Here is a 16,176-nt window from a genome sequence, read left to right as displayed (position 1 = left end):
TGATACTGTGACACGGAAAGGCATTCCTCGACCTGAATATACAATGTCGATCTTATCACGCAATTAAGTTTCAGCCTTGTCTGATTATGCTCAACACCATCAACTGTTCAACATTCGATTCGAGACCGAGAGGCTAACATAGTCTCTTCAGGTACATACTCCAGCAGGACTTCTGTCCATCCTCGAATCATTCTCCCTTCCTGATGAGACCCCTCGATGCGCCGGGCGGACAGATCGTACTCCTTGACCGGCATCCATCAAAAACAGGCGTACAAACCTGTGGGTGTCGGAAGGGGAAGTACTTGTTGATATAGCATCACTGATTGCACATACCCTCGTGCTCACTTTGCGAGACGCTTTACTGCACAGCGCATGCTAACTGTCGTCGCGCAGGTACGACATATTCCTGTCTTTCTACACGGTCCATCATTTCTATGATGATTATTTGATATTCACACTGTGTGACGCGGCGGCTTCGTAACGGTTGTCGTCGCCCTGATCACTTTAAAAAATCTGATTTAATGAGGTATGTTGTATCCACCAGTCGCTCACCAACCTACATCTACTAACATGGCTCAGACTGAAACACTTGATGGACTTTTATCCTTCATTCGACGGAATGCCAGTTATCTCGTTTGAGCACACGCTGACGACATGACTTCAGTGACCCTCTTCAATCTCATATGCTTGCGGCTCTACTTCATTCGTAAGTTCTCTTTCTCTCACCTCCCCCTCAACCGCCCATCTACATGAGGAAGACAATGTACTGCTGTATATCTTCTGCATACCCCTTGAAGAACATCACATCACTTTGGAGACCTGACACCCGATTCCACAAACGTACTGTCAACATGTGCATTCTGTGACATGCTTGCTGACTAGTTTCAGGTGCCTGGGGACCCGGTTACTTCCGAGAGAAGCCCGCACAGTTGAATTGTAGTATAGACGAATGATCAATGCAAGCAATAGTTTTTTGAGCAATCTGGACCGTGTATTCAGCAGTGATCCCACATCGACTCAGTAAGATCTGTACAGCTCATCCACCCTTGTCCTCATCCTGCTCGACCGACCTAGATCTCGTCCCATCACTTGACGCCGTCCGTCCGTTTCTGTTTGTTGATCTCCACCCCAGCGTTCCTCCAGCGTCCGGTTCAACGCTCTGTGGATCCATCTCGGCTCTGACCGTCTGGAGTGCTAGCGCGACGTGAAACCACAATAGCGGTCAAGAACCGTTGTTCCCGGCTTGCAGAAAACAGCAGTTATGCCCACCCTTCCTTCCCCATCTATCCAAGTGACCCACAGCTCCCACGCACCTCTGACTCTGACCGGCAGTCCATCTCCTCCTCACCTTGACCGACAGCTAGCTCCATGAGACCGGTGCGTTCCGCGCAGTATGGGACGAGGAATCAAGAAGGTCACGGCTTGCACAAGGTAAGCATAGCCGAAAACCACGACCCAGAGGACCACAACAAACAAACAAACAAACAAACAGACAGATAAGCAAACAGATAAGCAAACCAACCAACCCCTCGCGATCTCGATCGCCATCGGCAAAATCGTATGATCTGGGGACCGCGTACTGGGGGGGTGCATGTGCATGTGCATGTGCATGTGCATGTCCATGACCCCCACCCCGGCCCCCATGTCGCTACCTACTCTACCTACTCTAAGTACCGCATCGAATGCGACGCGCAGACAATACGCTGTCTTGTGACGTGGTAGCCGGTGTGGGGATCGAGCTCGCCGTAAGCGCTGTTACGATGCAGCCCGCGGAGCAAAGCGCAGTGGAGCCAACGTGGCAGAATCTCGCAGTGCGGCGTGCGGTGGTCGGAGACCGAAGAGGGGGGTTGAGTGAGTGGGCGCTGTGTTATTAGGCGTGGACGGACGTGGAGGAGGTTGCCGAGGGGTATTGATGGCCATTGTCGAGAAATCGTGCCAGCTTGACTGACGGCGGGTTTGCAAACCGCTTTGCAATGGAACAGCTCATACCTACCCACGACGCTGGTATGTGTACAGGCGCAGTAGCGCCATGGCTGGGTGATGCGCAATGTAAGGTCTGTTCTGCAGGGCCGTGAACACAGGGCTGCTCCTCGAGCTGATGCTGCGGTGTTGGTGTTGCTGATGTTGGCCTGCATTAGATCTATATCGATACGTGTTGTTGTCTACTCTGGAAAGGAATGTTTCACGCGATACACTGTGTGACCTAAGCTGACGCGGGGGGGCTGAAGATGGTGCAAGACTTGGGAGATACAGTAAGCGCCAGCGTGTCGGTCCGACCCAGCGTCTTCTGTCGCCTTTGCAAGGCGTATGCGCCCTCACTGTGTTTGATTCGGGTACTATCGTTCATTGTATGTACTATGTAGACAGTGCGTGTCCGATGCGGACGTCAGACTGCTGGAGAACTTGGAGAACGAGATGGCACATGTCCAGTCCAGTTTTATCTTCGAGAACAGAAAGCCCTGGTCGAAGTTGGTCTCCCCGATCCGTCGAGACCAAGTATTGGATTTCTTTCTTCTGCCCAATGGAATGCAGAGACGGTTGAGTTGTCATTTCTCGACGTATCACAAACAAGATGAGCATCAAAAAACAACGCGCGCGTGTAGTGCTACCGTATGCCCCACAGTGCATACCTACAACCGTCGAGCCGGGAGAACACATGGCTCGAACGACAACCGTCGTGCATTTTCGTCCACGTTACTCGCTTTTCTACGTTGCCGCCCGCAAGAAGCAATGAGCCGTTCAGGATGCCGAGCCTTCTCGAGCGCACGCGCTGCAAGGGCTGTGTAACTTCCGCTTTGGACGCGAGGGGACTCTCGTTGGAGGTGTGGCTGGTCATCTTGGACTCTTGCAAGGCAGCCCTTGAGGTCAGCCTTGGGGCTGAGCGGTGCACTATTCATCCATTCCTACAAACATGTAATCGACATCACGTCAGGATCTGCTGTATCCGTCTGCTTGAGGTAGGGCAGCTCTAGTCTGTTCCATAGCGTGTGGCTCGATCATTCGTGCACCGTGAGCAGCCACGGGAATGGGTGTCGGTGCAAAAGAGAACGTGATCGTCACATGTCCAGATTTCCACGACAACAAACAGGGATGCTGTCGAAGATCAGAGTGGACTGCGTCAACACAAGTCGGGCCTCCTCACCAACCACGGATGATGACTTCCAGAGGAGATCATAGCAATAACGCCGTGTGGAAGGGGGTGCTTTGACAGTGGGCCGACCACGACGTGGTTGCTGGCCGGATCTTGATGCCCGACATGAACCAGGAGATTTGGGTGATCCGGGGCCATGGTCGGTGTCAGGTTGTTCTGCCGAACAGGTGGTTTGCAGCCTTGTATGTTGCGTTGGAAGTCCATGGACCATGATGTCTTTTTCAGAATTTCGCAAATCGTTAGGCAAGAAGCATGGTTCCCTTCTTTCTGAAAACGAGCGTACAGCGACGCTCCGAGAGATGCTGTAAAGTCCGAGGTGATTTGTGTATTCACAGGTCTCAGTTACCTGTGCCCTTTCGTGGGTATTGTGACGGTGGGCCGGCAATCTATTTTGATGGTCTGTGATGAGGTGCTGAGGCGGGGAGAAACATTCTAGCCGATGAGTGGGACCAGTAACGGGATGAAAGACATTGGACACGGGTCGTTCGCCCAACACTATGGAAAGCGATGTCACCGACTGCACAGGCTTGGACGATGGGAATCCGGCACCTCAGGGTCCTCAACAAAGGTCTGGTGGTGACAGCGGGCAGCGGCAGGACCAGCAGATGGCGTCAAGTGCGCCCGGCGGACAGCTCGGCGACGTGGACTTGCAAAAACTCTGTTCGCTGTGCGCGATTTGCATAGGGGGGCCCTTTGCTGACCGAGTTGTTCGTAGAGCAAGTTTGCCGTACGGATGTTCAATGCTCCTGGCAGTTAGAGTTGGCCCTTGAGCTTGCTATCGTTTCGGCGATGACTGCGTGGTAACACGGCACGTCAGGCTCTGGACCCCCGGTTTGCCCTGCGTCGCCCGAGGCAGTTCAGCGCAGAATGACGACGATGACATGGTGGTCTCAAGGAGTCCCGAGGGATGCAACACGGCCGTGATGATGGTGTTGGGCAAGCCCTGATCTGGGATGCTCGTGATGCGCACATCAGCGGCGGACTCACTATCCCAGCTCCCCACTGCTGACTCGCAGGCAGGAAGATTCCACGCCGCTCTCTCACCATGGCCGTGCCGGGAAGCCGCGGGTGCGCTAGAAGCACGCCTCGACAGCGAAACCACGTTGACGGTGCGGACAGAGGGTTTTGGCCAATAGTGGCAGACGCTAGAGGGTATGGCCAATGGGGTAAGGCTGCAGGACGCTCAGGAACCTGGAACCTGGCTCAAAACAGGTACTAGTGGCTGTCGGCGCAGGACAAGAAAGGGAAGAGGAAAAGGGGCCGGAGAAGTGACGAAACGTGGTTGCCCCGGGGAGAAGGGTGCCAGGGTGCCTAAGGGCGAAGGCTGACAGAGGCCGGTGGTGTAAGGGTTGGGTTGCTCGATGCCTGCTGGGGCGCGGAGGAGCGAGCGCAAGCAAGGCGAAGGGCGTGTTGGCAGCTCCGCTCGTGCCCGCGTCGGCGCATCCTGGCTGTGGCAGGCGTGGCAGTCGTGGCAGGGAGATGCGAACTGCTGGCGGCGGGGGCCATGTTTCGTGCGGTGAGCGAGAGTGGCGGGCGTACATGAGAGTCAAGACATGCGCGTGCCAATGCATATGCCATATGCATACCGCACACGCTGCACCGCTGCACGGCTGCAGTGGATAATTCTGGCTGCATCGGCGACACAGGACGTCACGTGCTGACACAAATGTCGAGCGAAATGCGCAGCACGCGCAGCAGCCCGGCCTATGAGGTGCGCGACAAAGTCGAAAAGGGGGGCGGGCCGGTGCGCAGTAGGCCAATGGCTCTCCCTTGTTTTGGCTTTGGCGTGGGCGGTCGCCGCCTTCACTGGACGCTTGGAGGGCACCTTGCCGAAACGAGGACCGAGTGAACCGAGCGCTCCTGCAGCCGCAGCTTTGCATCGCGCCTTCCCTCACACGCCCGAGCCCGTTGACAGTCAGCCCCCGTCTCAAGACGGTCCTGCCCTCATTTCGCGACTCGCCTCTCTGCAAAGCACAAAGCACAAGGCACAACGCACAACGCACAGCGCTCAACGCTCCACGCTTTAAGCTCCAAGCTCCAAGCTCCACGCTCCACGCTCCAAGCTCCAAGCTCCAAGCTCCGAGCTCCAAGCCCAAAGCTCCAAGCCCAAAGCTCCAAGCCCAAAGCTCCAAGCCCAAAGCTCCAAGCCCAAAGCTCCAAGCCCAAAGCTCCAAAACACAGCCGCGCCCTCGCCATGCTTTTGTACCTCACCGCTCACACCACGCCGCTTGCCGCTACTTCGTCCGCGCACTGCTCTGCTCGCTAGCCGTCTACCGGTAGCAGTCCTGTCAACCCCGTCCATCTGGCCCGCGACGAACTGGCTGCCAACGCACGCATCTGCGACCGCCTTCACCACGGCAACTGACCGACGACTGGCCTTGGACCGGGCTTTGCCTGACTGGGTGCTTTGATCTTCATTATTACGCCTCGCAACGCTCCCCGGGCGCCCCTTCCACCCTAATTTCCCACCCAGCCCACCTAGGCGATTCGTGCAAAGGCCCATTTTCGCACCCTTCCTGTCTCTCATTAAAGATACGGTCCGTCAATCACAGGAGCTTACGGCACCCGGCCCATTTCTGTTCGTGTTGTCACCTCCCGTCAATCGCGCCCACCTCGCGTTAGACCGCTTCGCCGTCCACCACCCCAGCCGCGACCACTGGACCACGCCACCCTTTCTCGACCTTCACTCGTCGGCCAAATCCACTTCCCCCTAGCCCCCGACGCTTGGATCAGACTCAACCCTCCGTGCCTGATCACAGAGCCATTTGCGCTATGGTCACAAAGTCATACCTGATCAAGCTCACTAGAACATCCTAACCAACGGAATACTACCCGCCTACCGTGGTCCCGGGCGTGTCTCCACTGCCCTTTTCCAACCGTCGTCCCTCATTTCTCTGACATTCCCGCACCTGCATCTACCTGGACCCTTACTCCTACTACCATCGCACCTCCAAACCCTTTGATACCCACTGGACTCCCCCTCCTCCCTCCACCCACACTCGACATCAAACCAACCCGACCATCAAAAGAAACCCAACCACGCGAACCTGGGAATGAGATGAACTAGACGATTCCCATCCATACAACCCACCATCCCACCATCCAACCATCCAACCATCCCAGGACTCCCACCTGGTGAGATCATCAGTTGCCTCCACCGGGCATCTGTCTAACCCCGCTCAGTCCTGTGTACCACACAGATTCGTTGAACGCCTCTCAACACATCACATCCATCATGCACGCAGAATCACGGGAACTGCCCCATGGATGGGCATCCCTTGAAGAGAGGTATGAGGTGATGAAAGAGATAGGCGACGGCAGCTTCGGTAGCGTTGCACTTGCACGCGTCCGAACCGCCGGTGCTCACATTGCCCGCCGTGGCACTCTGGTAAGTGCCATGTTACGCGAACAAGTCACGCTCAACGCTAACGCACCCGTTACAGGTCGCGATCAAGACAATGAAGAAGACCTTTGACTCATTCTCGAGCTGTCTGGAACTGCGAGAAGTCATCTTCCTTCAATCACTGCCACCTCACCCTCATCTAGTCCCTGCACTCGACATCTTCCTGGACCCTTACAGCAGAAGGCTCCACATCGCCATGGAGTACATGGACGGAAACCTGTATCAGTTGATGAAGGCCAGGGACCACAAGCCACTCGACGCCTCCAGTGTGCAAAGCATTCTTTTCCAGATCCTTGCAGGCCTTGAGCACATCCACGCCCGCGACTTCTTCCATCGCGACATCAAGCCAGAAAACATTCTCGTCTCCACATCACAGCAGAATGACTCTTCGCATCCGTTCCGACGATACTCCGCTATGATGACACCCCCATCGACTCCTCCAGCCTACACTATCAAGATTGCCGACTTTGGATTGGCAAGAGAAACACACTCGAGACTTCCTTACACCACATACGTCTCGACGCGATGGTACCGTGCGCCCGAGGTCCTGCTTCGCGCCGGCGAATACTCGGCTCCAGTCGACATCTGGGCGGTTGGAGCTATGGCCGTCGAGATCGCGACACTGAAGCCGCTGTTCCCTGGAGGTAACGAGGTCGATCAGGTATGGAGAGTATGCGAAATCATGGGCAGCCCAGGCGGTTGGGTCAACAAGCACGGTCAGCCAGTCGGGGGTGGTGAGTGGAGAGACGGCGTCAGACTCGCGCAGAAGCTGGGCTTCTCTTTCCCGAAGATGGCCCCGCACTCCCTTGACACAATCCTCCAGACACCGCAGTGGCCTGCCAGCTTGGCCAAATTCGTCACCTGGTGTCTGTTGTGGGACCCGCGAAACAGGCCTACATCTACCCAGGCACTGGCTCACGAGTACTTTCAGAACGCCGTCGACCCCCTGCGTCTCAAGTCATCGTCATCTCGCCTGCTCGGTCGCAAGCAGTCCGATTTGTCTGGCAAAGACTCCCCCGACGCCTCTCCTAGCATCACTTCCAAGACTTCCTCGTGGCTACGCCGGTCGTTGGTCGCTCGCGAAAGCGCTCCAGCCGTCCCACAGCACGTCACCCCTGTTCAGCAGGTGTCGCCACGCCCGTCACCACAGCAGGCCAACACGAGTGATCCAAGTGGATCGACTAAGCAGCGTCCGAATGCAGCTAAGCGGGCTACGTGGACAAATGGAGTGCTCAACAACGGCGCCCCTATTCCTATCCTGCCCTCCATCAGGCCAGTCTCTCCGCTCTCTGCAGAGGTCACCGCACAAGCAAGCGTCCGTGCTGCAGACAAGGAAGGAAAGTCCAAGATTGGACGACAGCTGTCTCTTGCATCACATGGCAACCACTACGCAGATGCCCACCGCCAGGAAGCAGAGAGAGCGTTGAATGGCCAGTCAGGCCTTGCCTCCCCAGCAAGTGGCCATAAAGAGGGCTTCTTCTCGCATCTCCGCAAGCGTGCTCGACGCTTGTCGGGACGTTACCCAACTCCCATGTCGCCCAGTTCCGACGACGTTGAGGCTAACGCGGGCTGTGCTCCATGGGCGGGCTCCGCTAGGTCGTCACTGGTCGTGGATCAGCCAGTCAACGCAGGACCATCAACAAACCCGGACTACTCCGAGCTAGACAAGGCCCTTCAGCATGTGAGGTGCACTGTTGAGAACAACGCAGCAAAGCAGCGTGTTGCATCGAACCCTGTGCTTAAGAGGCACCACTCGGTGCCTCACGGCCCTGAACCGCGTGTTTCAGAAAATGGTATCGGTGCACCAATCTCCAGCAGGACTAGACGAGCGGCTCAGAGCAAGTCGAATCCCTCGAACCCCCCTCACAAATACGAGGCTCCCAACGAGGAGGAAGAGCTACTCAGTGAAGTTCTTGCTTCTGCTCACAAGGCTGCAAAGAAGCTGGACAACCCACAGAACGCACCGCGACACTCGCACTCCCAGACCGAACCTAGTGCATCTTACCTTACGCCATCCTCATCGGCAAATCGCAACAGCGCATTCAACCATAACAACCATGCTGCGCCTAGTAAGCCTATGGAAATCTCAAAGCCTCATCCTGCACAAGATGAAAGCGTATCGAAATGGCCCACACCACCGTACGAGAACGAGAACGACTGGGCATCGAGCGTAGCAGCAAGCCTGATGGCAACGCAATCGCTATACCGGTAGTTTTCCTTTCGGTCAGAATCTTTTTTACCTTCCTTCTCCACCTTTTCGATCAGATATCAAGTGTAATTTACGGCCTACCTATCCATCGCCAGCATGTGCTCGCGCTAGTCACCATTCCTCTGGGGCTATGACCGCACGACATTGAGCTTCGGTCTCCCGTCCGGAACGGTGTACAACAGGTCACAAAAGCGGTGGCGTTGAGACATCACACAGAACAGTCGTTCACATCTCGCAGCGCTGTCTCGCTTCACTATCAGCGACACAATCATTCTGTTTACCATCACATCTTTCTACATCGAACACTATACATTGGCGGCATTTTCCATTTTCATCTGGCGAGGACATCATCGTACAGGCAAGAGATGGTTGGTATCTCTCACTCTTGGTTAGGGATCGGTTTGGGATATCCCGGCATTTACTTCTGCACCCTGTTTCATCTGGGGAACATTTCCGTCAAAGATACCTCGCTAGACCGTACAGCACACATTTTCCTTGTCAGCTTCATTTCGTTGTTCCTGGCGGATACCCAGTTTGCATTTGGCGACTACATGACCGTTGTTGTCCCCGCACTCGTCGTTTGTTTTGGTTAGGACCGCAGCCGGGGTGAACCTTGTTTTGGGATACTCTGCGCACGGATGGGTCTGTGGTGTTGTGCATAGATAGCTAGTCCTGTTGAGCGATCAACTCCATTTCCTCCCCCACCATCTCCTTGCGTTTCCCGGCAACCGTACAGTCCGTTGTTGCGGACCCGATCGGCGTTTCCTTGTCTTTTTTCTTTGCCGCGACTATTCGCCCAGCAGAAGTTTGGACGTTCCTTGTAATCATCTAATGTCGCCTCGTCCGACAACACACTTTTTCTTTTGACAGCTGGCTTGTCCTTGTACATTCATGCCGTTCCCTCGGAGGCTGGAGAGCCTTGGGGAGGCAGAAGCGTTGATACCATTGTGCTGTCTTGTCGTAGTCGGCTGGACCGCACATCAAAACCCTCTCCTATGTAGCCATATCAATCAACCCTCGATGCTCGCATTGCGGCATTGCCCAAGATTGTGCAGCCATCAGGCAGCTGTGGTTTGATCTTCAGGGTGCACTCTTTGCCACGAACGAGTCAACGGTGGCCCGTACGCGTGTATCAAGGCCACACGTGCGTGAACAAGGCACACTCTCCGCTCTTCCTCGAACCACCGAGGCACAGACTTGTGTGTTGCCACCGAGGTCCTCCACAGCCCCTCCTTGATCAGCCTTTCACCGCCACGTCCCCACGGATCAGTATGTGTACTGGCAGGCGGGCTGTGGCACTCGCCATGCCGCCACAGACACATCACTCGCGTCAGCACGGGCTCGCAAGTAACAAGCGTCGACCTGAGCACACCGCAACGGCCTGGCTGCAGGGCAAGACGAGCCTATCCTCGCCGACTGACCTAGCTAGCTGTGACCAGCGTGAGGCTCTGCAGGCACCGAGGCAAGACCGGATCTCCAGGGTGAAGTGTCAGGACGGGCCAAGGACCCTGATGCACGCGTATGCAGATGTTGATCCTTCTTTGAAAAGTGCATGGATTTCCTGTCCAAGGCCATGGCACGGCAGAAGTCGTGTGTGTATACGTGCAGAGGCTTCCCTGCATACTAGACCACGCAAGATGTTGTTGACAGGCATCGACTGTTGAGCTAGTCCAGTACCGAGGTTGGCGCTCTCTTGCTGCTCCTCGTGTCTTCCCCCCAGCTCGCTCTCTGTCCAACACTTGACATGGAGATGAACTACCAGCACGACAGATGGAATCAACACTGCATCCATCACGGAGTCGAGGATGCAGTCGAGCTAAGGTTACACGACCGGCTGCGGGCCGCTGCATGCATGTAGATCAAGGGAGGCTGCTGTCGACATGTCTTGTCGCTTTGGGCATAGGGTGCCAGACTTCTGACGAGGATGCTGTCCAGTCACCTTTCAGCCATGGTGTTTTGGAGATGGACGTCTACCTCGTCTGCCGCTCCGTGGGCCAGCTGCAGCGCGGTCTTGGTCGCAAGCTTCCGAGGCAGCAAGTCGGAACAAGCGGAGGAGCATGGGCCAAGCGTCCAGCTCTCGATTGGCCAGGCCGGGAGGCCAAAGAGTCAAACGCCGCGGGCAGAGGATGCGAAGTGGAAGTGCGGGCTTATCGATAGGCGCATGGTCACGTGACTGAGAATTAGTTGGGCTTCTCCGCGCTTCGGCGTGGATTACACATCAACGTTCAGAGCCAAGTCTCGTTCTCTCTGTTTTCTTGCCTTTGCACTTGCCTTTGCACTTGCCCTTTGGTTCTTGCGTTGCACGTTGCCTACAGACCGAGACGCTGCGCCGGTCGCATTCGACGATTCCTTGCCGCCACCCCTCCCCCGCCAATACCCGCCCCGCGACCATGAGCGCGATTCTCTCCGCCGACGACCTGAATGACTTTATATCGCCTGGTGTCGCGTGCATCAAGCCCATCGAGACCTTGCCAGCCAAAGAGGCGACCGGTTCCGTACAAGTTGCCCTTGCAGCTGCAGCCGGCGCATACTGACAGCTGCCAGAACGCGTACGAAGTCACCACCGAAGAGAAGGCCGCTGCCGCAGAACCACCGCCGCCCGCGCAGATATCGCTCACGGACTGCCTTGCCTGTTCGGGGTGCGTCACGAGTGCCGAGGCTGTGCTGGTCCAGCTCCAATCGCACAACGAGGTCCTGTCGACGCTGGACGCACACCCGTCGCTGAATCCACCATGGCTGGCGCACAACGGGACGAATGGATTCGCAAATCCTCACACACACATAAATGGCTGCAACGGGCATCAAGCTGAAGGAAAGCTGTTCGTGGCTAGTGTGTCGCCCCAGGCGCGCGCGAGTCTGGCAGCAGTCTTCGGTGTGAGCGAGGAAGAAGCCGGGAATATGATTACACAGCTCTTGAGTGGGCCATCCGGTCTGAAATCCGGGGGGCACCAAGGCAGCGCGTTCACGTGGGTCATCGACACAAACGCAGTGCGCGAGGCATGTCTGGTCGCGGCCGCAGACGAAGTCGTAACCGCGCTCTCACCAGAGACGGAGAAGACGCCCTCGAAGCCAGGCACCGAAGGCGCAATCGACACCACACCGAAAGGACCCATCCTCACATCAGCCTGTCCCGGCTGGATATGCTACGCCGAAAAGACACATCCCTACGTTCTCCCCCATCTCTCGCGCCTCAAGTCACCGCAAGCACTTACCGGCACGCTTCTCAAATCCGTGCTCAGCCAGCGCTACAACATCCCACCCTCGCAAATCTGGCACCTCGCCATCATGCCCTGCTTCGATAAGAAACTCGAAGCCAGCCGCAGCGAACTTACCTCGGCAGCCTGGCTGCCGAACCACGATCCTGCAGAGCCCATCCGCGACGTCGACTGCGTCATCACAGCGCGCGAGCTGCTACATCTCGCCTCCGCTCGCAACCTCTCCTTCTCTAGTCTCCCTCGTACACCACTTGCCGACCGAACGCCTTTCCCCGATTCCAAACTCGACGCCTTCCTGTTTCCTTCCACTCGACCAAGCCGAAGGAACCAGTCCCGAGACGCAGGCTCTTCGGGTGGCTATCTGTACCACATCCTCCAAACCTACCAGGCCGCCCACCCTGGGTCCACCGTGACCGTCTCGCGCGGGCGCAACGCAGATGTGGTAGAATACACCCTCACGTCCGGCTCTGAGACCATCATACGCATGGCGCGCTTCTACGGGTTCAGGAATATTCAGAACCTCGTTCGACGTCTCAAGCCCGCCAAGATGAGCCGGCTGCCAGGTGGAAAGACAGGCGCTGTAAGAAGACCGGGCGGTGGCGTGGTAGAGACAAAGGATTACGCCTACGTCGAGGTCATGGCGTGCCCCGGTGGGTGCACAAACGGCGGAGGACAGGTCAAAGTCGCCGAAGTCGAAAGCCTCCGAGTTGCAGAAAAGCTACAAGATCCGGCGTTGATCGACGACGTACCAGCGATCAAGCCCGGGCCCAAGGAGCAGAAAGAGTGGCTGGCCAAGGTCGACGAGGCGTACTTCTCTGGCAGCGACTCGGACACTGACGCCGACGCCGAAGGAGCCACGCAAACGCACGAGGCCAACGACAGCGAAACCGACACGGACACGGACATGATCAACGGCATCGACAGGACACACATCAAAGACACCGTAGCGCACTGGTCAGCCCTGACCGGCGTCGACACGCAGAGCCTGCTGTACACGAGCTACCGCCGAGTCGAGAGCGACGTGGGCAAGAAGCAGCAGAGCGACATGGACCGCGTGGCCGGGCTTGCTGTCACCGTTGGCGGGGGGTGGTAGATGCAGAGAGCGAGTTTGACAATGACTTTGACGGCAACCACGATGAAGATGGACTGGTGGAGTTAGCATTCTACGGGCGTAAGAGAATAGAGACGAGCGTAAGAGAATAGAGACGAGCGTAAGAGAATAGAGACGAGCGTAAGAGAATAGAGAATAGAGTATAGAGAACAGAGAACAGAGAACAGAGAACAGAGAACAGAGAACAGAGACCAGAGAATAGAGACCAGAGAATAGAGACCAGAGAACAGAGAACAGAGAACAGAGAACAGAGACACAGATGTGCATTCTACAGCAAAGCATGGCATCTCTCTATACCCTATACCCTATACCCACCCATCCATCCATCCATCCATCCATCCATCCATCCATCCATCCATCCATCGATCGAGACACGGCGTTCAAGACTCGTCCCCACGCACAGTTCTCTCTCCCACTGCATGCCAGCTCAGCCCACGATAAAAAGAAAGGGAGGAAGGGAGGAAGGGAGGAAGGGAGGAAGGGAGGAAGGGAGAAAGAAGAAAGAAGAAACCATCACGTTTCCACAGCAGTGGAAAGAATAACGCTTCGCAAAAGGATGGCACTGTCATTCATTTATTCATTCATTCATTCATTCATTCATTCATTCGTGTGCTATAGTCATAGAATCATTCCATTCCTTCCTTCTCTCCATTCATGAATCATGTCCTTATCTCATCATCCCGTCCGATCCCATCGTTCATCAAAGCACCAGGGCAAAGAAAAAAAAAAGAGGGGAAAGAAATTGGCCGGTCCTCGGACTAGCTTAGGTATAAAACCGTACAGTCGTCCCCATGCCTTAGCAATAAGTTGGGGAAATAACCAAAAAGAAACCAAAAAAAAAAAAAAAACACCCCCAACCCCGCCCAAACCCGCCATGTTCAGTACATAGGCAAACGTCAATATCGCGCTCCCATGGGTGGCGGCGGCATGCTGCCGTAGGGGTTGGCATCCGTATAGCTCGTGGGATATGGTTGCGCAGCTACAGGGTACGCATACATATTAGCGCCATTCGTCTGGGGATTCTGCATGCCGTAGAGGGCGTTGTCACGGGCCTCTCGTTCACGGCGCTCTCTCTGCTTTCTCCGCTTGCGGCGTCTGCTCTCCAGCTCTTTCACGCTGTGTCGCTGCTCGTTCATCTCCTTCCACTCGCTGTACGCAGACTTGATACCGAGGGCGGCAATGCCCACGGCGGCCGCGTCCTGGAGCATGTTTTTGGATTTGCGTTTCCGCGCCTCCTCGGGCGACATTTCACCTTCCCCGACAAGCTTGCGCCGTTTCTCGGAGGCGACCATGGACGAGTAGACGCCGTGCGCTGCGTGGATGGTGGCCACAGTTGCGAGGCCTGCGGTCAGGAGTTCCTTACCTCGAAGCTTCTTGCGCTGTTCCTCCATGTCCGTCGTGCTAGACGAATCGCTGCTGGCGTCTCTGCCCCCACCGCGCTGGGCTACACTCCTGTTTCCTCCGGAGGCGGCGAGCGCGCCAGCTCCCGCGCCTGCGCCTGCTGCCGCTAATCTGCGATCTGGGTTAGCCCGGGAAGGAGCTTCCGACTGGTATGTATTGTTCATACTGCGGCCGCGGCTGTACGAGCGACGGTTCCTGCGAGAGGGTACGTAGCTGTCTGCGCTGGACGAACGCGAGCGGTCACGCCTGTTGCGCGAGCGGGATCGGGAGCGAGAGCGGCCGCCAGGACCACGCGACTTGGAGCGCACACGGTCGTAGAGGGCCTTGCCTGCTGCGAGAACAGCTCCGGTGCCGGCAATCTTGGCGATGGGGTTGCCGTCCCTGTCGGCGGCTCCGCGAGAGGCCGAGCGAGAGCGACCACGAGAGCGCGAGCGACCGAAGATGGAGCGGGAGCGAGAGCGGCTTCGACCACCGGGGGAATCGTCACGGACACGAGCACGAGAGCGAGAACGAGAGCCGTTGACGGCGCGGCTGGCAAGCAGACCACCGAGAGCAGACTCGGCGACGTGGCGCTTCTCGTGCTTGTCCGGGTCGCGGTCGATCAGACCGTCGATACCAGCAGCACCGAGGGCGGCGGTTGCCACACGCTGACCTTTGGCGCCCGTCCAGGGACCTGCGACGTTGCGGCTGCGGAAGGCCTCGACGGCACCGGCCACGAGGGCGGCTTTGGCGGCCTGCTCCCACTTGTCCGACTTGCGGCCGCCACGGCTGCGGCTACGGGAGCGCGAGCCGTATCGGCTGCTGCGGCGGTCGTAGTCATCGTAGCGGCGGTCGCTCTCGTAGCCACGGTCGTCGCGGCGTCGAGTTCTTGAGCGCGAGCGCGAGCGGTCCTTGCCCGTGATGGCGCCAATGACGCCGCCCAGGCCAGCGGCCTCGCCGAACTCCTTGGCCTTGTCGACGATGGACTTGCGGCGCTGGGGCTTGGGGCGGTCGGCGGCGTAGGAGCCCGCGTACGAGTGGCGGTCGTCGTAGCGGTCGTTGCGGGGTGCTCCGCGACGATCGGCGGCATAGTAGGAGTCGTCGTCGTAGTCGCGGTTGGCGGAGCGGGTGCGGCGCGGGGCGTACTCTTCACGGTACTTTGTCTGGCGGTACTCGGTGCCCGGCGGGGGGAAGTCGCGCGGGATGTCTTCGATGCTGTCCTCGCGCGCGGGGCGGTAGACGAGGTCGCGCACCGGCCCGCTGCCTCGGCCGCCGCGCTCAATGTACGTCGTCTCGGTGACGTACTCGGGCTCGCGCGTGCGGTGGCCCCGCGGCGCGTAGCTGTACTCGCTCATGGCGTGCGCTCTCGATGAGTCGGTGCGGTGCAGTGCAGAGCGGTGCCGTATGATTCGGTGGTTCAGGGTCCGGGCGGGCTAGGTAGGGCTTAACGTCAGCGGGTAGGCCGGCAGGAGGGGGACAGTCAGCGATAGCGTACCGGATCTTCTCTTGCGCAGGGTCCGGTCTGGGCGAGGCAGTCGCAATCAAGAATACAAGGGGCCGGCGAAGGACGAGACAAGGGGGGTAGGGGGAGGGAGAGGAGAGGGAGAGGAGAGGGAGAGGAGAGGGAGAGGGGCCAGTGTTCAGTGATCAGTGAGTGACCAGATCGAGGGCGGCGGGGTGTGGTGCCTGGCTGTATTTATCAAGAAT

General features: G+C 57.4%; 3 protein-coding genes across 3 annotated transcripts, besides 17 other annotated features; 2 read left to right on the top strand and 1 right to left on the bottom strand.

The window, feature by feature from the left end:
- Positions 1-1,467: 1,467 nt before the first annotated feature.
- Positions 1,468-1,526: a tandem repeat.
- Positions 1,527-1,587: 61 nt separating this feature from the next.
- Positions 1,588-1,624: a tandem repeat.
- Positions 1,625-2,082: 458 nt separating this feature from the next.
- Positions 2,083-2,127: a tandem repeat.
- Positions 2,128-5,122: 2,995 nt separating this feature from the next.
- Positions 5,123-5,166: a tandem repeat.
- Positions 5,167-5,176: 10 nt separating this feature from the next.
- Positions 5,177-5,325: a tandem repeat.
- A 912-nt stretch (positions 5,326-6,237) lies between these two features.
- Positions 6,238-6,273: a tandem repeat.
- Positions 6,274-6,386: 113 nt separating this feature from the next.
- On the top strand, positions 6,387-8,766 carry EKO05_0001586 (Non-specific serine/threonine protein kinase; the record flags this gene model as incomplete). Its single annotated transcript, XM_038937585.1, has 2 exons — positions 6,387-6,539; positions 6,595-8,766. The coding sequence occupies 2 exons, from the start codon at positions 6,387-6,389 to the stop codon at positions 8,764-8,766; spliced, it is 2,325 nt and encodes a 774-aa protein (XP_038802345.1).
- A 2,251-nt stretch (positions 8,767-11,017) lies between these two features.
- Positions 11,018-11,050: a tandem repeat.
- A 103-nt stretch (positions 11,051-11,153) lies between these two features.
- On the top strand, positions 11,154-13,071 carry EKO05_0001585 (Cytosolic Fe-S cluster assembly factor nar1; the record flags this gene model as incomplete). The annotated part of the gene is made up of 2 exons (XM_038937273.1): positions 11,154-11,258; positions 11,308-13,071. 2 exons carry the CDS (start codon positions 11,154-11,156, stop codon positions 13,069-13,071), a joined length of 1,869 nt encoding a protein of 622 aa, XP_038802344.1.
- Positions 12,802-12,907: a tandem repeat.
- An 81-nt stretch (positions 13,072-13,152) lies between the features above and the next one.
- Positions 13,153-13,204: a tandem repeat.
- An 8-nt stretch (positions 13,205-13,212) lies between these two features.
- Positions 13,213-13,349: a tandem repeat.
- Positions 13,350-13,404: 55 nt separating this feature from the next.
- Positions 13,405-13,453: a tandem repeat.
- An 82-nt stretch (positions 13,454-13,535) lies between these two features.
- Positions 13,536-13,582: a tandem repeat.
- A 72-nt stretch (positions 13,583-13,654) lies between these two features.
- Positions 13,655-13,696: a tandem repeat.
- A 206-nt stretch (positions 13,697-13,902) lies between these two features.
- Positions 13,903-13,937: a tandem repeat.
- Positions 13,938-13,985: 48 nt separating this feature from the next.
- EKO05_0001584 (uncharacterized protein) lies at positions 13,986-15,824 on the bottom strand (the record flags this gene model as incomplete). The annotated part of the gene is made up of 1 exon (XM_038945011.1): positions 13,986-15,824. One exon carries the CDS (start codon positions 15,822-15,824, stop codon positions 13,986-13,988), a length of 1,839 nt encoding a protein of 612 aa, XP_038802343.1.
- Positions 14,886-14,947: a tandem repeat.
- Positions 15,825-15,844: 20 nt separating the features above from the next.
- Positions 15,845-15,884: a tandem repeat.
- A 168-nt stretch (positions 15,885-16,052) lies between these two features.
- Positions 16,053-16,101: a tandem repeat.
- Between the last annotated feature and the right edge of the window lie 75 nt (positions 16,102-16,176).

Source organism: Ascochyta rabiei, chromosome 2 (assembly GCF_004011695.2).
Source record: "Ascochyta rabiei chromosome 2, complete sequence".
Taxonomy (NCBI): Eukaryota; Fungi; Ascomycota; class Dothideomycetes; order Pleosporales; family Didymellaceae; genus Ascochyta; species Ascochyta rabiei.
Note: the sequence above shows the minus strand (reverse complement) of the source record. Positions and strands in the feature narration are given on the sequence as shown.